General features: G+C 41.1%; 1 protein-coding gene across 2 annotated transcripts; it reads left to right on the top strand.

The window, feature by feature from the left end:
- On the top strand, positions 1-22,173 carry TANGO2 (transport and golgi organization 2 homolog). 2 transcript variants are annotated; one of them, XM_064675536.1, is made up of 9 exons: positions 1-101; positions 3,945-4,066; positions 7,538-7,626; positions 9,100-9,219; positions 10,233-10,347; positions 16,443-16,513; positions 16,978-17,131; positions 17,827-17,931; positions 19,401-22,173. In XM_064675536.1, the coding sequence occupies exons 2-9, from the start codon at positions 4,011-4,013 to the stop codon at positions 19,519-19,521; spliced, it is 831 nt and encodes a 276-aa protein (XP_064531606.1). In that variant the 5' UTR covers positions 1-101; positions 3,945-4,010; the 3' UTR covers positions 19,522-22,173. The 2 variants fall into 2 exon arrangements, with proteins under 2 accessions (XP_064531606.1, XP_064531607.1); XM_064675537.1 differs by having other exon boundaries at positions 30-105.
- The last annotated feature ends 2,490 nt before the right edge of the window (positions 22,174-24,663 follow it).

The following is a 24,663-nucleotide window of genomic DNA, read 5'->3' as shown; positions in this document are numbered from 1 at the left end:
GAGGAGCCGGGCCCGCTGTCGGTCCGTCCCCCTGAGGGGCGGGCGCTGCCCCGGCCCGGCCGCGCTCCGGAAGCGGCGCGGGGGACGCGGAGCCGGCGCTGGTGAGTGAGGGAGGGAGGGAGGGGCCGGGGGGGCCCGAGCTGAGGGACGGGCTCGGGCACAGCCCGGGGTCGCTTCCTCTGCCACGACCGGCCGGGAGCTGACGGGCTCCTGTCTGGGGGGGCTCCGAGTGCCCCTCCCGGCCGCCGCCCCGGCCTCCCCGCCGAGCAGAGCGCTGCTGCCGAGCGCCATTTGCTTCGGGTTTTTATCCTAAAAGCCCCCGTTTGAAGTGTGGGCTCGCCCCCGTTCCTTTGGCCGTGCTGTGGCAGCGCCTTCCTGCGCGGGTGGCGGCCGGTTGGTACCTGCGTCACGTACCAGAGTAATTGTGATTGTACAAGAGTAATAAAGTAGCTTTTTAATTAATTTTTAATATGCGGTGACACTTTGAGGGCAAGAAATTGTCACGGAAAGACGCTGGAAACTACTGACGTCTTTTTTGGTAGTTCCTCACTGAAGAAAACCTAAGAATTGTGCAAGCTAAAAATACAGTTTTTACCTAAGGAAAAAGGTCCAGCAGAAGGCTCCGGGTCTGCAGATCCGTGGCAAAGGAGAAGTTTGTACTCTTGAGAAAGTGGGGGAAAGGCTCTTCTACTCCATCCTTGCAAATGCTTCTAAAACATGCTGTGGTGGAAGGTTGTATTTACTGGCCTTTGTTTCTCACTGGAGCTGTACAGTGGACCTAATCTAGTAGGAGAGAAATTATGCAGCTGAAAATAAAACGAGCTCATTAAACTTGGGAATGGCATGCACCTTATGTGTTATTTTCTGTTTTTCATAAGCGTTGTACTTTGCGTTGTTGTCTCTGGCAGTGAAGACTGGCTCTTCACCTTGGTAGGGTTAGTTACAATCTGTATGCAGAGCAACCTGAAAGGCATTAAATTGGAGATCCATCTATTCCAGCTGGTCTTTAACTATTAGTATTGCTACACAGGAGCGTGTGCTACACAAGGGAAGTTCAAAAATAAAACAGTAAAGTGCTTTAAAAATGCAGCCATGAGACACTTTTCTCTGGAGGAAAAACATGATTACTTTTTATAACTAATCGATCATCTCTTTGATGGTTTTAAAGTTCCATATTAAAAAAAAAATTTAATTCCACTAGTGCAAGAAAGTGCATCCAGTTTTATGGCCCTTTAATGGGCATTCAAAGACTGCAGTGCTCAGCTTCATTTGGACATATTCAAAAGAGACAGTAAAATAGTTTTGGACTCTGCTGACCACGAGTTATTTTTGTGGTACCTAAAACTAGCAGATTCCAGTGATAAATGATTTCTAGCTGCGTTTTAGACTGCACCTAAACAATAGTTTTGGATCAGGTGAGAAGCACTGGAGATCACTGTGGTAACTGACAGATGTTATTTATGATGCTTCATTTGCGAAAACAAAATACATAACAAATGGCTTCATTTTTCAAAGCCTGCTACTGGGAATTCTTAAGGGTAGAATAGTTTTATGCCAAATTGTGAACTGATTGCCTCTAATCAACCAAATGATGGTAGAACCCTATGAAAAGAGCATACACAATCTATCATATTTGGGTCTCTTGGTAGTTCCTCTAAACGCTGCCTTATGCTGGTGTGTATCCACTCAGGCTTTGAACAGATCCTTCAAATGAGCCAAACACACTGTACTGTGTGACAGAGCCCAGCAGCACAGAACAAGAACGTTAGTTACTGGAATGCCGGTTCCAAATTAGCAGTGCCATTTGGAGCAGAACGCTTAATTACAGGATGTTTGTGATTCTTGTCAAGCTGGTTTGTGTGTATTAGGCATAAGTTGGACAGCAAACTAGAAACATTACACAAATAGGAGATTGTTGCTGATCGTGTCATCCTTGGTAACTGTTGTCTTATTGACTAGGAATAATCAAACCAGAATTTATAAAAGCTCATTATCCAGAAGGCAGTCTTCACTGTCTCCACCTTAGAGTGGAGGGTTTTTTCTCCCTTTCTGCAGATTTTGCCATGTTTCACAGTGTGTATATTCTGGCTTGTCTTCAGAAAGAAAACCAGAAGGCAGGTGTTGTGCCACAATTTAGCCTTTTCTGCTTGAACTAAGCCACCTCCTGCATCTCTAAGTATGGTTCTGAAGACACATTTTCTGCTCGACAAGTCAGCTCTTGATCAAGCTTTGGACTTGCTGTAGCATCCAGTTGCAAGTGGAAGGCAGTGCTGGCCTAATCTTTTTCATCTTCTCACCCCCTCCATCTGTGGGGACTGAGCTGTGTGGGGAGGAGGCTGCTGAGCACATCTGGGGAGGAGGCTGCTGAGCACATCTGCTCTGCTGGGTGGGGAGGAGGCTGCTGAGCACATCTGCTCTGCAGTGGCAGCTCTGTGCAATGTGCTCCTCCCACCCCACAGTTGCAGCACCCACTTTCATGTGAACATGAGCCCAAAAGGATGACACCTGTATAAAGATTTTCTCATTGGATATTTAGGTGCTTATGGTATCTATGACTGCTTCTCTTCAGGGTTTTTTTCCTCTTAGTGTTTGTTAATTGTTGCGAATTTTAGAATATCCCAATTTGAGTCTGACTTACAGTGTGCTTCTGTTTAAGAATTATAAGGCTAACATGCAGCCCTGGGTATAAAACCTCAACAGGTGTTGCAAGTGCAGTGTCAGCCTTGATCAAAGAAGGTACCAAAATACATTGCTTGCCTCCTTTGCCAGTTAAGTGTTGCTGCTATTTTCGGGGGTAGCTCTGTTTTATCTGGCTTAACACTTCTGTCTGAATAAAAAAAAAAAAGGTTAGGCTGTTTATGTAGGACCTATAAACACTTATGCTTGTTTCAAGGCCGGCAGGTGGAGCCCAAGATAAGTAATACTGGTTTGATATTTGGAGTTAATAAAACCACAAATGTAACTTAAAGTACTGTAATAACATCAAGCAAGGCTGATGGGGTGACACAAAGATGGTTCTGTCAAAGCAGTAGTAGAAAGGTATTGAAGTGTTGAAAATACTTGTCCTTCTAGATAATTGTGCTGAGTGTTACAGACTTAATCTACTGCTGTTTTCTGACTGGCAATTTTTGTGTAAGTTTTATGTGGCCAGTAATTTTGCACAAACAGGTGGACTGAATTGATTATTTGAAGGGAACTCAATACATCAGCTAATGGAGCCTGAAACATGTTTATTAAAATAGTGGTCTTATGAGTGATTAATTGCCGACGGTTTTTTATTCAGTAATCCATTTAATTGTCTGGCAGGACCCTTAATGGATACCAGAAGCCATATCTCCTTAGTCAGCAAAAGTAGTCAGCAACAGTTGTCCATTAAAACTGTATTTTATATCCCTGCTTTCACCAAGTGGCCTTCTTTGCCAGTAAAAAGTTTCACAGATTACCCACCATATTGCTGGTGGTGTTTTAAATGGAAACTGCTCAACTGTGGATTTGAGGGGATCTCTTCTGAGCTATGAGTGTTGTTTGGGAAATAGGCTTGGTGACACAGAGAAGCTGGGGTACACGACCCTGAGTTTTGGGAAAAGCTGGCAAGGTCTGGATGTAGAAGGTCCGAGTAGTTCAGTTGTACAAGTCCAGTATGGTTGCAGTCTACTGAGAATTCAGCAGTAGGAGTCTGAGAAGGGGGATAATACCCTAAAACTGAGTAGATTTTCTATGTAAAGCTGGCTATGGATCTTTCTAAACACTGGGCTAGTAAATCAATTATCCAGAATTCAAGAGTGCATCTTTAATTTATGATTAATTTCTAAACTAGTTGTTTAGGGATTGACTTGATAGAGATAAAGAAAGTCAGTACATTGCAATCCTTAAGCTTCAGCATAGAAGCAAGTTTATCCTTTTATAATTTGCAGTGTAATAGATAATCTTAATTTACATTTCAGGCTATTACAGAATGACCTTACATTGAGCCTTTGTGGAAGACCCAAGATTTAAACATCAGTTCTTCAATGTGCATCCTTCTATTCAAGTTTGACCCCCGCCCAGTTTCAAAAAATGCGTACAGGTGAGATTGTTCTAGTTAAAACAGACTTGCTTCTGTGTTTTTACACCATTTCTGTAGATAAAAAACTAAGTCTTGTGTAGGAAATGTTTGGCCAAAACCCGAAGACTAAGCAAGCATCTAGGCTTCTAGGTAAGTTTGTCAGGATGTGTCGATGGCAGACAGTGAGTTTCCAAAACATTAAACTTCCTGTAATCATTTTCTCTCTCATTATAGCCCTCAATTGTTAAACTTCATATCCAACAGCAGCATCTTTGAGTACATTGAGTATACAATAGAAAGACAGCACTTCAGGCCAGTGAGCAGATTGTAAAGTTTTATTGCTTTCTGTATTTCTAAATACTGCATAGGTTCCATTTTATTTTGTGGGGTACAAGTATTGGTATTCATCCAGAGACCATCAGAGTCAGGATGCTCAGGAAATCATCGTGCCTTTCACTGGCTTTTCTGCCTTGTTGTATTGAGAAGCAGAAGCCATTCCACAGAAAGAAAGGAAATGAGAACCCAAACCTCAGTTGTCCGTGGAGTGCATTCCTTTCTGCATCTGGAATCTGCCTAAAAGGGGGTTTTGTTTATGATGTGACTGGTGCTGAATTAATATATCCATTTATTTGGTCTGACTTTCTTTGTGTTACAAGTTAGTGAAAGACAGATTCAGCAATTTGATGCCTCTTGGGAAAATCCTCTGGATGTCAGCTGTAGTTGCTTGCCAAGTGAACTTTCTGCCACAATCAATATTTAAAAGTAAAACTTACAGTAGTTTGCTTGCTATAAAAAATTGCATCAAGATTGAAATTAATAATTTATGTCAGAAAACAACTTGCTGTCAGTGTCAGAATAGGACAACACTTTTGAGATGTTTGGCCCAAGTTCAGGAGTGTTTAATTGTATTTAACTTTCTCAGTGTTTCTTTGCACTAACACATCTGTGTGCCTCCCTTTGCAGCTGCTCTGGCTGCTCTCTGGGGCCTGTTTGCACTGTAGTTTAGTGCAGTGTAACGAGCCCTTTACTGCAGACCGTTATTATTGTCAGAGGGAACACGCTGCCTTTACATCTTCCTGAACTGTGCTGTGTGCATCTTTCAAATAAATACATGTTTCAAGCTTCAGAGCTGTAATCACAGAGTCTTTTTTAAGGAGCTGAATTGCATTGTAGGAAATTGCTTTAATGGAATGATTTCTCGTGTTTTCATCTCTCTCAATATTAAAATAAATCTTAATATGTAAATCCTAATACAGTTGAATTATTTCAGCTATAACATGGCTGAATGGGCTTTTTGCAATTTATTAGAAGATGAGGGTCACTTAATATTGTTCCTTTTCAGTATGATTATGTTTCATAAAAGACAAAATAAAGATGGTTTTATTATTATGATCTTGTACACTAGCCTTGTGATAAATTTAGGAGTCTGCATTAAACTTGAAATAGGGAATATTCAATCACACCAGAAAGACTTCACTTATTTTTAGTATTTAGATACTATAAACAAACCGTGGTTTCATGTCAAGAATCATTGAAGGCAAAGTATAATTGGAGCTTCAGGAGATGAGAAATGCACTTCAGCCAAACTGTTTTTTAACAGTGGTGATGTTAATTTAAATAAAAATCTTCAAAAGGAGACTGCACAATAGAAATGGAGCATATTCAAGTAAGATGACAGAAATTTGGAAAACCAGCTGAAAGCCTATAGGTCAAAGACTAGAATCAGCTAGAAGAAGAAAAATTATATAAGTTTGAAAGGAACAATATTATATTTGCATTGGAAAGAAAAAAAATGTACATACAGTTCGGTTTCCAACAGGTGCTGCTTTGTTGGGCAAAATCCAAAGCACCTGCCTTCCAGAAAGGGTGCCATTGAACTTTGAGGGATGTTTAGTTTCTCTGTAGCTGATTGATTACAGTTCTTTTTCCAGAGTATTTCTAATGTAATGCTTCTAACTCAAGCTCTTATTTATAGATACCTTGCGTCTGTCTGATGTTGCAATAAGTAATTCAGTTTCGTTTCTGATGCTGTCTTCCCTTGCTTTTGAATAACAGAAAGTGTTCACTTTCTCAGTTTCAGAAGATGGATGTGCAGTCAGATTAGCCCAGACTTCTCTTTCTAGTGTTCCACTGCTGCTGAAGTGAGTGTGGCACACATCCAGTGAGGGATCTGTGTGATCTGGGAGGAGGACACCAGAAAAGTTGCTTTGTTTTAATAACTTCTGCTGGATGAAATGGACAGAGAAACAGATTTTTCTTTCAAAGGCCAAGAATGGAGAGTGTTCTAAATTCCTGTGGAGCTGCCTGGCTGTACTGACTCGTTAAAACTTACCTGCTTTACATTCATAGTCTGACTGACTGGAACTGGGGTTAATATTGAATTGGAGTGATCTGCAGTGCTGCAAAGACTGGAACTTTTGAGGAAGACCTGTCTTATCTTGCCTGCCTGCTGCTTCTTAAATATCATGTTGAACTTGAGTCTTTCAAGTGTGAAAGTGCCATTTATGATAATTATCAAAGTTCAGAGATAATCGTCAAAGTACAAAGTACAGATTTTCTAAAACTATCAAATTTTAGATGGCACGTGAAGAGCTGCAGCATGCTTTTTGTCAGGACAGCACTTGCTCTTGTGGAGTGATGTGTTTATTTCTAAATATAAATAATGGATTTCATCCAGCAACATTTTTCAATTGCATATTATTTTTCGTAGCTTCTTCCTACCTCCTGATGGTGCCACCTCCTCCTGTTCTGGCAGAACCCAAATTATGCAAGCAACTATGGATGCAAAAAAACCCCAACCCACAAAACAACAAAAATCAGGGGAAAAGTGCCCACCAAAGTATCTCTTGATTGTTACAAAACCCCACAGCTGTTCCCTTTATTTCTTTGCCTCCCTGACCATACTGTCATTTCATCCAAGAATTTCGGTGGGGCTGGACCTCTGACACTGTCACAAATTTATCTCTGCTCTGAGTGCCTACAGACAAAACCCTCTGACTTGTGTCTTTGAACCCCATAATTAGAGCTTTAGGTGTCAAAGACAGATTAAGAAATACTGTGACTGCATGATCCTAAGCAATGATCTGGTAAAAACATTCTCTCGTGCTTCACATTTTTGGTAAGTTACCTATGAATCTGTGGGTTATCTTCACATTTTCTTTAATGAAGCTGTAACTTCATGCTGAGGAATCTTAAGGTTGTTTATGTAATCTTAATTCAATCTCTTCCATTGGAAGTATTGTTCTTTGAAAATAACATCTGCCTCATTCACTCAACAAGATGGACTTGCTGTCTCGAGACAGTGAGAGACAAGGCTGCTGTCAGATGTCATTTGGCCTTTCCCCTGAGTGATAGAGGTGAGATGGGAGGATAAAGGATGGTTTCATGCTTAAAATGAGCTAATGCTGTGGCAAAAATTGGATTCTGTTCCTGCCTGCACTGTGAAGTTCCAATTTGTAAGTAATAGTGTGTTTTTCCTCCTGTGTTCTCCAGGCTCATTCTAGCAGCTAATAGAGATGAATTTTACCACAGACCATCCAAATCGGCCGAGTTTTGGGACAGTAGCAATGAGATCCTCAGTGGTATGTCTGTCTTGCTGTTTTGACAGGTTTTCATGTAATTTATAAGGGAATTGTGGCCTGGATTTTTTTGTTATTAGGGTGGTGGTGTTGCCTTTCTAATACGAAATTTGCTTCTTCCTTATACTTCTGAGGAAAATATGTAAGTTTGAAAGATGAGTTGTGCTATTACTATCTTATTTGTGTTTTAATATCTTGTGGGGGTTTTTTACCAGTTTTACATTTTTTTAACTGATTTCAGTCCTAGTGGTGCAGTGGAAATAAATCAGATTAATTGCTCCCTCACAAATGATTACTTTAGCTTTGTCTGATAAATAGGTGGAATTAGTTTGTCTTAAAATAGGTGGAATTAATTATTCCAGAGACTCAAGGTCTGTAATATTGACTAGAAATCATTCAACAAAGCCTCAGAAACATGAAAACTTTCTCATTTTTTATTGGTTAATAATTTATAGGCTACAGAATAATTTTAGTTATTGATCCTTCAGTTTATTAGCTCTTGTGTCTACATCTTGCCAAACTGGTAGTACAGTCCCTCAGCTGCCTGGTTCTCCTTTGTGGGGAATCTGTCTGTAGAAATTTTTAAGTATGATCAATACTTCTGCCTTTTCTGCGAAAAAGAAATAAAGCTCTGGAAGATGAAGCATTGTTGAAATGCAACATTTTGACTTTGCAAATACTCTTTGTTGATGCTGTGTGTGATTGTCACTGACAAGGAGGTCTGGGAGGAGAAATGACTCCCACTGTACTACCACTCCCTTGCTTCTCAAGTTCTGCCTGGTATTTCTGTTTTGTGCCAGACATTCTGGGTGCTGCTTTTCTGCTGTGGAGCAGTTTTAAACAAATAAAAAGCTATCCTGAAAACTGAAGAGCCCTGAATTGTTGTCTTTTATACCCTTGTCAGCTCTGTCCATATTTGGCATAAGAAACTGGTATATTCTCCATCTGAGGAGTGTGTCTGGGGAGATCCCATGAATTTGAGATCCCGTGCTTTTGCAGTTAATAATGTTGTGGACTTCACTTTCCTGGGTCCCCCTCCTCCATTCCTGTTACCAGAGTCCAAGATGTTTATCAGTTACTCAGTTTACTTTAAATGTTTCTGGTTATGTGTGAATTTAAACTTGCATATAACATTAATCTTCTGGGATTGGCTTTTGAGCTAACAGGCATTCTGAGCATTCTTAAAGCTTCATATGTAGTTTAGCATATAGGCAAAGCTTTTAATTTTGCCTTTACATTTAATTTTCTCATTTTCTCTCATCTGTTATTGCAGTTGCTTGGAAAATACTTGATAGTGCAGAATTAGAGGGCAGATAACTTAAGTGGGCTTATGTCACTTATGCAGAAGGACAGTCTTGCACCTACTGCATTTTATCCAGCCTGATGAAAACTCAGCATTTGCATTGAGAAATTCTGGTCGAAGCTTGAGATTTTTTTAAACAAATGTAATAACCTAACTCTTACTTATTCCACTAGGTCTGGATATGGAGGAAGGAAAAGAAGGTGGGACATGGCTGGGAATCAGTAAGAAAGGCAAGATGGCAGCCCTGACAAACTATATGCAGCCAAAGGTTGATAAAAATGCCAAAGGAAGAGGTATGAAAGAGTTGAAATAGAAGAAAAAGAAGAAAGTGAACCAACAAGCCCTAGTGTTCCAGTAAAACAGTGATGATTACAGTATTAATTTTCTTAACACAGCTTTATGGGCAAATAGAATTTTTATGTGCTGTAAACAGAGTTTGTGAACTGATGAGTTTGAGTACCTGTGTGAGAAACTTGACTCAGATAATGATTTTCTGATCAAACAGGCAAAAGTAAAACAAGATGTAGTGCCTAGAGCCTGAAGTTACATTCAGACAAGAAATGCAGCACCAACTGTCTCCTCTTGAAAATAATTCTAATTAACAGGCAGAACAACCAGCCAAGCACTGAGCTAGATTTAGATTACAATAGACTTTTTTAAATGTATATATTCATGTCCAAACACCTGTGTCAGGGAATCAATACAACTTGAGTTATGCTGGAGGTAACCTAAAAGATTATTATAGTCTCTCCTTCCCTCAGATCAGAGAAGCAGAAATATAGGAAAAAATCTCTTTTGAAGAGGATTCTCAACAGAGCACATCTGTAGAGTTTTTTAGAGTAACAATAGGTCTGTTTGTAACTGTCATAAGCTGCTTCACTGGGAATATATTGGAACGACAAAAGATGTTAGACAAAGGAAACAAATGAACCATGTCATTTGTATTTCATTTTAGGGTCATATATCAGGGAAATGAAGCAAGACAAGAAAGAATTTGTAAGGTGGGAGGAGAGGAAAGGCACATCCAGTTTAGAGTAGTTAGTAATATGAATTCTGTAGAATTTTTGACCAAGAGCTTTTGACTGAGTTCTTTGGAGTAAAAGTCAAGCTCTTAATAGGAACATGGTACAATGATGTAAGACTTTTAAAGGCTGGTTTGTTACTTGGTTTGATTTTGGGGTTTGGGTTTTTTTCCCCACTGTTACAGCCTCTTGGCAACAGGAATCTTTATCTTGCTGTTTGTTTTACCAGGCCTGTCAGAACAGTGAGCTCACCCACATTTGTTCCATGTCCTCCTCTTTCTTAGGTGCTCTAGTAACAAACTTCCTGACTGCAGATCTGGACAGCTACTCTTACTTGAAGAAAGTTTCAGCAGAGGGACATCTTTACAATGGATTTAATTTGTTAGCAGCTGACTTGAAGTAAGTCTATAAAACACCACAGTTCAGATGTCAAAGGGAGCAGTTTTGCACATGTACATCACAGCCCAGATGTCTGACAGTGCCTGTCACAAACTGAAGTCAGAGCTCATGGGTTTTGCTGCTTGGCATGTAAGGTCCTAACATTACTGCAGTCATCATTTCCTGAGGTTTTTTCTGGTCTGTCCAACCCTGGAGCACTGTCTTGTGTTCTGATCATTGCTTCCCACAGAACTCTCTGGGACTCCCTGACAGGCCATGGCCAGTCTTTACCCCGAGGGCTCTGTGCCTTGTGTTTTGAGAAAACAAAACCTTGGCTCCATCATTTCTCAGATACCTTTTTTCTCTGAGAGGTGACATGTTGTGGTGGGATTAAAGCACCTGAGAGCTTTCAAGATACCTTCCCTGTCAGAGTAGCTGTGTCATTAATCTTTCCTGAAACATTAAAAATCAGCACAAGACAGTGCTGGTTTACGTTAACTCAGAGTTTCTGTAGCTGGAGGAAGGATCTTGGATACTTGACTGTGATCAGTGTGGTTGGGCCAATCCTTTGCACTGCACATGCCTGTGTCAGCTCAGCAGTCCATGTGCTGAGTGTTTCTGCACATTGTGCCTGGGGGAGAAGAAGGGAAATCCAGTGCTGGGCCGTGGCCAGGCCATGTGTCAGCTCCCAGGTGGATCCTTTCTGCATGACCACAGGCACATACAAACTGCCCAGAGCACACCCCTGCTTTGGCACCCTTTCTGCAGCACCTTTAATCTTATTAGACAACCTCATGGTGCAGCTTTTCTGCCTGCTTCTGGGAAGCCACACACACTTAAGGCAGCAGGTCCCAGTGTTTGCTGTTCTGAGTGGAAATGATTTCCAGCACCCTCTCACTAACCAGCCTTGTGTTTGCATTTTTCACTTCCCTACTCTCCTACTTTCCTGCAAGTAGATATTACAGTAGATCTGATTGATGTTATTTAAGGCAGTCATTCCTGTGTTGGTTTTGTTTGGTTATTCCTCCATGCTGGGCTGATAGGGAATTGTGTGTTCAATTGAATAGTCTTTCCATGGTGATACAGCTCGTAATTCCTCCCTGAGTATCACTCTGAAAGCTGTGTGTGTTGATTAATTTCTCAGTTTTGACATGTCCTTAGCCTTGGATACTCTGATGAAATGAAATTCTTGCCAAGCTAATGATGCAGAGCAATTTTGATAAGATTTGTAAACTTGTCATTTTAGGAAATGAGAATTACTCCTGAGAGAAATCTAGTATATGAATGGAAGCTACTTCTCTATGTAAATAGAAAATGTTATTGTAGTTGATGCTAATTTGTTGGGCCATGTTGTTTCAAAATAAGGACTGAAGACTATTCTTAAGATGTTCTTCCATTGTGTAACAAATAGTGACTGGCTCTGTTAAAGTGTGTGAAATGGAGAGGAAACTCAAATGGGAAATTTAAATGAAGCACTGGTGAGGAGGGGTGTGTCTGAGCTCACAATATTGCTCACATATTGAGCAGCATATTTAGAGAGACTTACAATGTTTGAGTTTTCAGGATCACATTTCAGAAAAAGAAATTTTAATCTTCTGTCTGTATTCTTATGCTGATAGTTGGCTAGATACCTGTGCAGTGATGTGAGGAGGAGACCTGGAAACAAGTATACAAGTTGTAAAATCTTGTTTATTTCCACAGCTTGGTGTGACTCTCATTTTCAACGTGCATGGGTTCTGACACTTAGTGTAATAATCTATTTGCTCTGTGACATCTCTTGATGTCAATTTAAAGACAATTGATTCCTTTTTTTAAAGAAGACTACTTAGTATTTTTATTTTTCTAATTTTTTCAGTTTAACATCTTGGTTGTGAATATTTATCCAATTATGCTTAACATACTTTTATGTTGAATATATAGCATATGACAAACAGTGTCTATTTGGAATCTTGTGCAGCTGCAAAATTAGCTTCCTGGAAGGTAGTGCTGCCATCCTCCAGTTCTGAGTGTCAGTGGGTCTGATTGGAGAGGAACGAGGTTTCAGAGACTGGACTGGTCTCTAAGTAAATGTCTGCTTAAGATTCAGAGCAGTTTCCCTCCTTTCTCCATCTGTGACAGCATCTGAAGTCAGTGAGCTGCTTGTGGTGGTGCTCGGGGCATCATTTCTGTCCTCGGGAAACCTGTGTTTATGTCCAACAAATCCAGTTGCTACAGGTACTTAGACTTTCATGGGTATCTCAAACTTGTGTCAGGGCCATTGTGGCAGCATCTCCCTTGTGTTCTTACTGCCAAGTGTGTAATACAGGCAGCCCTGAAGGACAAATGGAATTGGCAGCTTCTTGTCGCTCTCCCAGCAAGTTTGAGTCTCTGACAGGTTGTCACTCAGAGCCCATACAGTTTATGTGCAGTCAGATCCCTGGGAACAGGAGTGAATCACTTCCTCCAGGAGGAACAGACAAATTGTCCCTTCCCAAACAAGTCAGCTGGAGGGGACTGCAGAGAGATGCCTTCGGGGTGAGCTCTTCTGCTCTCCCTGTCACAGCCAGTTTCCAGTCCCTCCAGGGGAAATGTGAACTGCCCCATCACCCCTGGGCCATGCACTCAGTGTGGGATCAGGGCTTGGCTGTGTGGGAGGGATTTGATTGCTCTCCAGGGGTTAGGTTTGGGAGCCTTTCCAGTGAAAAGTGAGCCAGGGTCAGAGTGCTGCTGTGGAAGGAACGGGGATGGCCAAGTTGTCATGACTGCTCTGTGAGCTCACTGACATTTCTGCTCTTGCATTGTCAGTCCTAATACAATATCACCTTCTGCAGAGTACACCTGTCTTGCTTCTTGTGGCTCCCTCATGAAAATGAGGTGTCCAGGTACTCTCTGTGTTCTGAAATATTTCTGCATAGATCTTCAGTCATTTCCAGTGGATGGATGGACAGGCCAATGTCAAAAGAAGGAAAAATCTTCTGAACAACTTTTTTATCTCTTCCCTCTGGTGTCAGCTTCTGCCTGGCCCAAAATATAAGGACAACACCAAAGAAATGTTTAGACACTGGCAACAAAATCAGAGTAGTGCTTTAAAGCAGACTTTGTATGCTGTGAATATCTGGCAGAATTCTTTTCACCATTTTATTGGATGGTAGGTGCTATATGTTTGGGCTTTATAGTTGGTGGTTTGGTGCTTGCTTGTGTGTTTTTAGTTTCAGAACAGAAAAAGTTTTCTGATTAGCTCATGAACATTGAAGAAAATTAATCTGTGGACTGTATTACTTGAAGCTCCTGTTCAGCATTTCAAGCTGCCAACTTCATCTTTTGTCCTTGCACAAAAAATACACGCACACATTATTCATCAAACAATCCAATGTCCTTGTGTAAGATGTTCCCCCTGTGAGCAGAGTGGAGCTCAGTGCCCAGGGGAGTGATCACTTGGTGATAACCACACGCTGGGCAGCTTTACTGCCTCACTTCTTCCTTTTCCTCTCGCTCTGTTTTTGGCCAACACGACCTGAAGCCACCTTGAATCTGAAGCAGGGCAGGGGAGCAGAAGGACACTGCTTATGTTTCATCAGCATGAAGGAGTGATTGTGGCAAACTCTGCATGGCTTTCATGTTGCTGGGGAGCTTCTATTTCTGCTGAGATTTATGCTGCCTAGAATATTTCCCGGAGCATTTATTATTGCTTACATTTTTTGACAGAATGATGTATCTAAGAGCATAATTTTTATGCAGTTTTAGTTTCTTTCTGCTGTCAGCTATGGCTGGGATTTAAAAATAAGCCTACTGGGCCCTATTGTCATCACTTTAATTATGCCTTTATTACTTCTCCAGTGAAATTGGTATCTATACTTGTAAAGCTGGAAGGGAAGAGAATCTGAGTACAGGCCAGGGGTTTGAGGCTATTGCTGTGATCAAGTTTATAGTGATTTTTTTTCATCTTGGCTTCTGCCTTTCCCTTCAGTACTGAGTATCTGTAAACAGTAGGAAGGGAACAGGCAGAGCCAAATGACAAAAAGAAGAGTAGCTGACTGGCACAGAGAACTACAGTTTGAAAGTGTGCCCATTTCAGAAGCCTCTTGGGAGGCTTCAGTCTTCCTTTGACAGAAGGCAGCAGCAGTGTTGCAGTGGAGGTAAGTGGAAACACGTCTGGGGGAATGTGGAATGTGGAAACAATAAGATACAGCTGTCCCGAGGCAGTGACCCTGCAGTTTGTGTGTATTCCCCATCTTTTTGTTAAACTCCAGGGGATCCTGTTACTGAGCTTGTCAGTCACGAAAAGCTCGGCACAGATGCTGGAGGATAATATTCTTTGCCATAAAAAGCCATTGCTAAGGGAAGGCAGCAGTGCCTGTTTCCACAGCATGCAGTCCCATCTGTGGCAGGACGTGGACAACTGTGGTCAAGGCCTGTGTGGAAAGGCCATTTGTCTGCCTTTCCATCTAACACTGGGTTTTGAGACCTCAGGTGATAACAATTGCTCTGAACTTTTCTCTTCATAGACCTTTTACACCAGGTACAGGTTCAAGAATTTGAAAAGAGAGTAGTTATTGCACCAATATAATAGTTTCAGGTTGCTGCTAATAGAATTTTTTTTTCTTCCACCTGTACTTTTCAGCAGCACTTTCTCATATTCATTGAAAGGCTCTATTTCACTGCTTTATTTTTTTTTTGTATTCTTGACTCTTCTGAGTTGTATAATTAATAAGTTAATACTTCCTTCTTCATTTGGCTGTCTTGCAAAGGATGCTGTAGAATGTCTTTCAGAATGGCTTTTCAAGAAGAATATAAACAGCTAAATCAGGACTGTTTTGCTTGTTATTAAGGTTTGAGTAGCGGATGTTAAGTTATGCAGAGCAATTTAAGTTCCAGAACATCATTAATGAGATTGCCCTGATGCAGATCAGAGTATACAGAATGCAGAGATACTTCTTAGGAAAAAATGAGGAGCTGGTAATGGTTTCTCTACTGTATTATGTTTTATGCTGCTTAATCCAAATTCAGTTTTAACTGCAAGTTTTGCTTGTTTGGGGTTTTTTCCAATTCAAAAAGCCCATATGCTGTCTGAGGAGCTGGAGCTTGGGAGACAAATTAAAAGCTGAACAATAGTCAGAATGTGTTTGTTGGTAACTGGAATAATACTCTCTTCCATTGTGACCAAGTAAATCACAAGGGGGGAATAGAGAATTAGAGGATCTCGTTGCTGTATTCTGGCAAACTAAAAAAAAAAAGCCCAAACCCACCAACTGGTAGCAAAGGAATCACTGAGGAATTCCATGTCAGCTGATGGGACTGAGGGATGTTGGCAGTGAGCCATCTGATGGCAGTCCATTGCCAGAGGACACACAAGGCTTATTGATGACTTCATTTTTTTGTCTTTTATCAGTTGGTTTGCTGTTTGTGTTGTCAGTATAAATATGACTACTCAAGTCCCTGCTGTTTGGACATGCTGATCCCGTCTCTGTCAAATGAGAGTTATCTGCAGTGTTGGAGCCTGCCTTTGAACACTGTGCACAAGAGAGAGCAGCAGCCACTGCCTCCAGTTAAGGGGAGAAAGCTCACAAACAGTAACTGCAGTAGCTGAACACAGCCTGGACATGCCCAGGTGTCCCTTGAAGGACCCAGGTGTCCCTTGAAGGACCCAGCTGTCCCTCAGCATTGCTCTCAGTGGGCCACAATGTACTCCTGCCAGCTGCAATGGCCTGCAGGAGCCAGGGCCTCAGCATGCAGGAGGGCTTCAAAAGAGGGCATGGGGGAAAGGTGACTTGCTGTGATGGACAGTTCTGTTGTTTTAATGTGCCCCCTTCTCCCAAGTAACTAAATCTCCAGTTATCCAAAACCCCCCAGATTTTTGTCATTAAGCCTGGCTACTTTCCATGCAGTGGTTCTGGGGTTTTACTGAATTCTACTGCAGTTATGTTTAAAAATGATAATGGTACTTTGTGATAGTGGTGCTGCTAATCCAGTGTTTTGAGAGGAGGAGAGTACTAAAACTCCTCAGTTAATGCCTGGAACCATAGGAGTAACAGTGGGAGAAACATCTTACTGTGTTCAAAGATTGCACGAAATTGGAGCATAATCAAACACAGAAGCTGATGGCTTTTCAAGGAGAAATTCTTATTTATATTTTTCAGTACCACCAAAGGAGACGTAATTTGCTACTATGGAAACAAAGGAGAACCAGAACCTGTTTTCCTAAATGCTGGTAGGTTTTCTTCAGAGAGGTCTGAATATTACTTTTTCTTATGTAGCTCTGTATTGTTCTAGTAGTTTAGCTATCTAAGCATTGTCCTCACTGACTTTTCCTTCACATTCTTTAAAAAAAATATTATTAAATGTCTTTGAATTCATGTAAGCATTTACTAATAAATTACTGTATAGAATCAGTAGTTCATTAAAAGTTCTGTCCGTGTCAGTGTACCCACCTGTACTGCAATTAGTGGGATGCTCCTTTGGTGACTGTGCCTGAAGGACAGAAGCCTGTTTTGAGGAATGGGATTTTCAAAGGATTTGACCCTAAACCCCTTACCCAGAGTGTGTGTTTATGGCACACCTGCAGGTAAAGGTTAGGGGGACCACTTATATTTTATTAACATTTTTGAAATCTGTAATGACAACTGAAATCACCGGAATACACTTTCCATTAAATTGTTTTTTGTGTGTGTGTAGGAATATATGGATTGAGTAATTCTTTGTTGGATACACCATGGAAGAAGCTTCAATATGGGAAGCAGCTTTTCACAGAAGTGGTGAAGAGAAGTCAAGACCTTACTAAAGAAGACCTGGTGAAGGAGCTTCTTACAGTGATGAATAATCAAGAGCCGTAAGAACACGATGGCTGGAGTTCACTGAAAATACAACATGACCCCTTTAAAAATTGCATATAGAAACTGGTTTGGCAGAGAAAAAGCTTTAGCCATATATTAATTGACTAAAGCTGGGTAATGAAGGGCAAAAGTAGTGTTCTTTCTCTCCACAGAGACTGACTTTCAACAGTATTGATTTTTAAGCAGGAGACACAGTAAATGTTACTACTGCAGCCTTAGTACTCCTCAACTGTACACTGGTTTTTCTGTGCCCTTCTCTTTTAAAGATTGCATTTCCCTTAGTAAGGGCAGTGAGTGCAGGACTGTAAGTTGCTTGCTGTAAGCTTTTTGGAGGCTCAGGTAAGGTTCAGTTTGTTCCTGCACACAGAGAAAGCCCTTATTTACATAGAATCATAGAACAGGTTGGGTTGGAAGGGTCCTTCAAGATCATCTCATTCCAACCCCCTGCCATGGGCAGGGACACCTTCCACTGTCCCAGGTTGCTCCAAGCCCTGTCCAGCCTGGCCTTGGACACTTCCAGGGATGGGGCAGCCACAGCTGGTTTTGTCCTTTACCCCCTCTCTTCTGCTTCAGCCCTGCCTTTGACTGTGCTATCAGGGATGTCCTGCAACTCCTTCCAGTTTGAGAGGGATGAATGTGTTAATACGGGAGAATTTTTAAATCTCTTTAACTCCTTTACTCCTTTTTTCAGTCAGTTGCCAGACCCTGCAATTGAGGACCAGGGGAAGGAATATATCCGTCCTATCCTCACCCAGTATGCAGCTGTGTGTGTTCGCTGCCCAGGCTACGGAACAAGGTAAAACAATTCCCAGTGCAGCAGCACATCTGAGCACTTTGATCTTATCAAAGATCCTGCAGAACGTTTCTGCTCCACAAGCAGGAATCGTGTCATCTGCAGAGCTAAATCAGAGTTCTTCAGGCATGGCATTGTCAAATGGATCTGCCACTTTGGTGCATTAAAAACCTTTGCTCTTGTTCAAAAGAACATGTATTTCTACTTCTCCCCTAACTAATGCTGCTACTTTTACTGAGATATTCTCACTTTCTGCTCAGACTGTTCTACCAAGAACAATAGAATAATGCAGTGCACCTTGCATTTAATCTGTGTGAGACAAAATTCCAGGTGAACCCTGTTGCTGGGAATTCCTACTGTAAAAGTGTGCCAATGATTTTGCCAGATTGGTCTCTGGCATAGTCAGGCATAGTATTTCCACTGCAGAGATGTGAGCTGATAAGCTGACAGTGCTCACTGCTGGAAGCATTTTAAGTTGGGATTCTGAGAAAGAGATACTCAGTTTTTGCAGTGGTTTCTATAAAATGTATTAAAAGAACATTTTAAATATAGGATAATGAAGACTTAACCTGATAAAGAAGCATCTTCCTCCTCTTGCTTCACAGATTGGAGCCCAGCTATTTCCAAAGAAACAGGGATAACTTGGCAGAAGTACTGACCTTTCACTGGTGAATTAGCACTATATGTCAAGTCTTCTCTACTGCTATAATTGTGTGCTCACACTTATCTTTCCCTTAGCAACGGGGTTTAGTGGATACAGATTGTTAACTGGGCCTCACGAGATTCTTCTGAGGAAATTAAGCACTTTTTATGTGAGTGAACAACTGTGAAGTGACTTGGGGAAGGCCACCACATCAGGATGGTGGAAAATTCCTGCTGTCAGTGATCCCTCTGTGGCACAGTGTCCATGGAGCAATGACAGCTTCCACAAGGCAGAGTGGCACTGATGCATGACCCAAATCTGCTTCTCATGAAAACAGATTTCCCCTTTGGAAGGTTCCTAGAGAGAAAGAACTTTTTCTGTGTTCATATATCAGTGTCCTGTGATAATAATTAACTGTGTCTAAATCTCAGTGGACAATTGCTTTGAAAGACAGGAATGAAGAGAGTACTGTTGATAGGATAAATAACCCTTCAGGGTACGTGTAGGCTGTGAAGAACAACTTAGTTTTATGCTGCTTCTTTCTGAGTGGAGAATTTTGCACTAAGTGTGACCTTCCATCACACTCTGCAAGGAGCAGCTCTGTGTGTGAGCTGCTGCCAGAGCAGCAGGGACTCAGAGCAGTGCAGTGACAGACCAACGGGCTGAAAACACCATTTGAACTCGCCAGGGCCATTCCTGCCCTGCTAACGTGGGGATGATGTGGGCAGGGCAGAAATAAAAAAAAAAGAATTAAAACACTGGGGAGTGAGGGCTGGCCCCCTGGCAGTGGTGTAGTGGGCACCAGGCTGAGCCTTTCCCTGTGCTGCAGGACGAACACCGTGGTGCTCATCGACGCCCAGGGCCGCGTGACGTTCACCGAGCGCAACATGATCGACGCCGACATCCACCAGTGGCAAACCAGCACCTACGAGTTCCAGCTGCACTGCTGACAGCTACCACCTGAATGGTCTGTAAGAACAGCAGGGACAGAACAAGCCATTAAGCTCTAGTAAATGTTTTGTGCCAGCCTCCAGAGCTAAAAATAGCAAGGCCAGCAGAAGTTTAAATAAACTAATAGCACACCCGGATCGGGCTCACAAAGTCTTTGGATAAAACCAGATGAAAAAACTGGGTTTATGTTAAGTAGCAAGCTACAATCAGAAATATTTTTTTTTAATATCACCCTGCCTTCAGGACAAGGCCATCTTTGTCCAGGACAAAGTCATTGCTTTTGTGAGGGTGTGGGATATTTTAAGGATGCTTTAAATAGACTTAAACTTGTTTTTTCAGTTCTGATGGGGGGAAACATTTGCTGCTTTTACTGTTAATATATGAAGGTTTTACCAAACTTTGCTTTTCCTTCAGCATATGCTGTTAAGATTGTCCAGCTGATGCCAGTGTGCATTAAATGAATGTATGTTCTCCTGGTAGCATTAAGTGCTTTAGTCCCATGTCAACCTTTCAGCAGTGCCATGGTGCACTGTTCTGCCTGGGGAGGGCAGAGCAGGGGGATTCTTTACATTTGTTTTCCTCTAGATAGTACAGCAATATATCTTATTTCTAAAACTTGGTCTAAGGGTAGGTAGGAGATTTTGCTCAGTCCCTGTTCACTTTTACTGAAAGAATCATAGGAGCAGACTTGCCTACCTTTGACAGGAATAAAATTATTGGTGTTGTGACATCTTGTTTCCTGATAGTCTAACTAGCAATATTGATTTTGATATTTTCTTCCCCAGCAGGCAGGTAAGGAATAGGTACCTGTTTGCAAACAGAAGCTGAATATGAGGTTTACATATATCAGCTGTTTTGTACATATGCAATTTTGGCTTCAATATTGGTATAATATGTTAAAGCCTGGAGTGACTGATCATAGATTTTTAGTAAAAATAGCTGTTTGTTGTAAGGTGACATTATTGCACTCTTATATTGCTGAAAAAGTTGGGTATTAAGATGTACTTCTTCCTATGTTCTAACACCTGTGAATTAAAAAGCTATTTAAATGCATGCTTTTTTCAATTATTCAGTGCCAGGGTAGGTAATGGAAGATTCTAACTAATATCAGGATATTTGAAAACCCTAAGTTATTTTGCTGCTACTGGTGTTCTGACTTACTTTGAATACTGAGTATTAAGCTAGTGGTGGGTCACTGCTATTTTTTTCCCCTCTAGATATGCTGACTGCATTCTTTCCACAAGCCTCTGATTTTAACTAATTATTTCAAAGTAGCAAGATCTCTGATCCTCTCTCCAAGGTGTGCAGTTGTGCTGCTGTGTGTTCCATCCTCCCTGAGTGTGTGGAGCCAGCAGCAAGTGAGACTTGCCATTGAGGTGAAGTACTGTGAATCCCAGGTTTTTAACTGCCAGGAGATGCTAAAGCAGCATTTAGTCAACTCTTTCCTTTCTATTTGCATATTTAAGTAGCTTCTAGATACCAGGACTGCTTGTAGAACTAGTCCCAGGCTGTTGCTGCAGTGCTGTAGAAGTGGCTCTTTGAGCACCTTGATTGCAGGATGATCAGTGGGGTTGGGTTGGGTTGGACCTGGTTTCCAGCTCGGGGCCTCCCCCACTGTCCTGAGCTGCAGGAAAGGATTAGCCCTTTCCTATTGTTTGATGACTGTTTAAACCACATATTTGTATGGATAAAAATGCTATTTTTAGACGTAAGGAAGTAGCTGTAGCTGTCTTAAGTCTGAGTTTGACAAATGCACATTTTAAAACAAAGCTCTGCCTCAGTGGCTTGCTCTGAGAGTTTCCATAGCAAACTCTTTTATGGCTTAAGAAAAGAATCACCAGCGGATATCTGAACAAGAAATTCTCTTTGAAAACATTATCTTAAAGGCAAGCAAAATGCTTGAATGTAATTTCATGCTAAAAGCATTTATAAACCTTAGTTTTTATAGTAGTCCTGTAATAATGAAAATTTATTCTCATCTTTTACCTTCGGGTGAAAAAATACAAGTCAGAGCTTAGATGTAAAAACAGATTGTAATCACAAATTTTGCTTTGCTTGAATCAAAATTCTAAATCTGGGATTTGCTTTTTCTGACAATTAAACCATAAAGAGCACAGACCTCTGATGTTATTTTTTGTCATGTCAGAATAGTTACTGAGGTAAGCATGTGAGAGAGTTGTTATTGGCTTCAGTGGAAGCAGGATCAGGACAGCAGTGCAGGGATCAGCAAGTGGTGCTTGTCCATAGAAATGGTCAGGTGTTTGTGAAGTGCATCATCTACTCTGTGCAAATCAGAGTTGCAGTGAATCCACTGGAAAAAATCAACTGTAGCTAAAGTTAACAAAGAAAGTGTTTTATTTTTGTAAAAGTATTTTTAATAACAAAAGGGAATTTTAAATATCAGTTTTAAGGGATATAAAGGAAAAAAGTGTATATAGGAAATATTGCATTTTGGTAAGTTTGCTTATACATATCATCTCTTCAAAGTCATAAATTTGCAAGAGATTTTTGTTTCTATTGGAATGGTAGTGGAAGACATTTTAAAATATCTGTAAAAACTCAATTGTGGTTTTTTGCCTAAAGTTGTGTCATAATTGTTGGGTTTATGTGTGTTCAAAACTAGAACCAGAATAAAGTCAGTCTGGTGACCAGTCTCTGTCGACATCAATAGATCATTTGCACATCTGTTTCTGCTGGTTTGCCTGTCAGTCAGTGTGTCAAGGTGAAGTAAATTCTTTCAGGAGGTATTAGCAATGAAAGAGCTGTAAGTTAAGTCTGTTTCTGGTACTTAATTCCTCTTTAAGTGCTGTATTTTTCTGGGGTTTCTACACTGTGGTGTGTGCATTGGGTTTTTTAGTTCTAAGCTGTTGTGTGGTTGTCTTATCCAGGTAAGAAATTGGAAAATATTTGAAATGAAGGAAAGAGCAAAACTAATGATCCCTTAGGGAAAAGTGGAGCCTCACAAAATGCTACTGAGGGACAAGAATCCAGGTTCACTGTGGGAAAAGTCTGGATCCTGGGCAGACCTGAGACTCTTGTTACACTGGGCTGACAGGACCTTAATGTCCTGCCACCCTGGACACTGGAGGTGGAATTGTCCCAGCTCCCTGGGAGTGGCTGGATAAAATGCACCTGAACAGACCAGAGAACGAGTTGGGCCTCAAACAAAACCAACAATATTGATAAGGCTTGGAACACTGGTTTCATAATATCATAAGGAAATAAGTAATTTCAAAATGAATCTATGAAATACTAAGCAAAATAAGGCAATAATTAAAGCATCTTGCATTTTAAATTTAGCCTGTAGAATTTAATGCACATTTATGGCTTAGCAAGCATCCCTATTTATATGGAATATTAGCTCCTAGGAATTAGTTTTATATCAGATTCATGTAATTGAATGTTGCTGATGTTCTTCATCTGATTCATTTTCTGCAGAGAAGTCTTGTTGATAACTTCTGAGGATCTAGGAAATAGTCCTGACTTGGTGAAAATAGAATCTGTGTGGTAATCAGCTGGAAAGGCATAAGCTGTGAGAATTACAAAATCCATCAGCATGACTCATGCTGGGAAATGTAGGTTAAGGTGAACAGAGTGAAGAAGTGTTGAATATAAAATATATATATAAATAATTTATCTGTAACATCCTATACTGAATGAGTAAAACAGTATCATATTAACACACTCAAATTTACCATTTCTTTTCAAATAGAAGACATAAGGACAATTTTGGATCACAGATGAGGGAGAAAGGTAATAATGAATGTAAACTTTTATATAAGTAGGATAGCCCAAAATTACAATCCATTTAAGTCATATGCAACGTGAATGGTAAAAAAAGCAATTTCTCTGCTGATTCATGTTAAATTTTTGTGTGTTTGTGCTAGAAAGAGAAATGGAGAAAAGCAAACAAAAGCTAAAACCACATCAGAAGGTGGAGAAAGGAAGGGGAGGAGAAGCCACACTTAATTTAGCAGAGAACACACAGTGATGTTCTGGTTTATGAGCTCGTTCTTTTGGAGGCCTCTGAGAATGGCAGTGCCAGCTGATGCTCTCCTGCCTGAGGGCTTCCCTCGGGTGCTGGTGGAAGTGTTTTCCAGGAAGTGTTTTCCGTGGCTATCTCACCTGCCACCCTTGCAGGCACAGAGCCAGCCTGGGGCTGTGACTCACCAGACTGGGCAAACACATTGATCTCTTCTGGTCAGGGCAGAAAACCACATGGAATAGGTTTGTGGCCAAAGTAAACTAGAACACCACATCACTTTTCAGACAGGAATTGAGACATATTAAATAATAAACTGGAGGATATGTGGAGCCAGTAGTGTCTCTTCTTGTGGTACAGGATTATAATTAGTATTCAGTGGTTGAGGCTTTTGCCTCTGTTAAAGGAACGTACTCTCTCAAGAAAAAGGTGAATGAGAAAGCCAGATTTTTTTCTCTCCTGTACTAGCTCTGCTCTGAATAACCACAGAGCCTGGTCTTAGTCAGATGCATTCTCCATCTCCTGTTTGTCACTGGAATGACTGGGATTTAGAGAGGAATTAAGTGTCCTTTCAATCACAGATGGGTCTGCATTAGCACCTTGGTTGGACTGACCATGCCCTTACCTGGTGTCTCTGACAGTCCCTCTTGCCTGTGCTTTAGTTCACATTTCAAGGCAGCCTCAGGTCCCAGGGTCCAGGCTGCTTTCAGATGGAACAGATCTGGTAGGTGTTCTTGAGGAATGCACAGTGTTGTCCCACAGGTAACAGGTTTAACCTGAAGCAAAATTGTCTGAAATGTGCCTTGCACAGAGACAACGTACCAACTGTTTTGCTGCACAGATCTGCTGATGTTGCTCTGCTGGACTTGCAGATGCAGCATGTGATAGATGTGTTGTATCAGTATCCTCACAACACGGCAGCTGCAAATTTTTCTGTTTTCTTCAGCAATATATTGTGCCAGTCAAGTCTGAGTTCTATCTTGGTATAACATGCATGAGTTTAGACTGGCAAAGCAATCCCAGAATGGCAGTTACATAAAAACCAACCCTAGCAGCATGACTGTGCTTTCAGAACCATAACTTACTTGGCCTCTGTTGGGGAAAACAAAGGTACTGACATTTATGGTTTTGCTCATATGTGCAACTACAGCTGGACTTT

Source organism: Pseudopipra pipra, chromosome 18 (genome assembly GCF_036250125.1).
Source record: "Pseudopipra pipra isolate bDixPip1 chromosome 18, bDixPip1.hap1, whole genome shotgun sequence".
NCBI classification, from domain to species: domain Eukaryota; kingdom Metazoa; phylum Chordata; class Aves; order Passeriformes; family Pipridae; genus Pseudopipra; species Pseudopipra pipra.
This window is presented reverse-complemented; position numbering and strand designations above follow the sequence as displayed.

What these genes read in the sequence shown, in the direction of transcription:
- TANGO2 (XM_064675536.1), top strand. Translation starts at nt 4,011, where the DNA reads ATGTGCATCCTTCTATTCAAGTTTGACCCCCGCCCAGTTTCAAAAAAT. An exon ending in TAAAAATGCCAAAGGAAGAG is followed by an intron (nt 9,220 to 10,232) that starts GTATGAAAGAGT and finishes CCTCTTTCTTAG; the next exon opens with GTGCTCTAGTAACAAACTTC. An exon ending in ACCTGTTTTCCTAAATGCTG is followed by an intron (nt 16,514 to 16,977) that starts GTAGGTTTTCTT and finishes GTGTGTGTGTAG; the next exon opens with GAATATATGGATTGAGTAAT.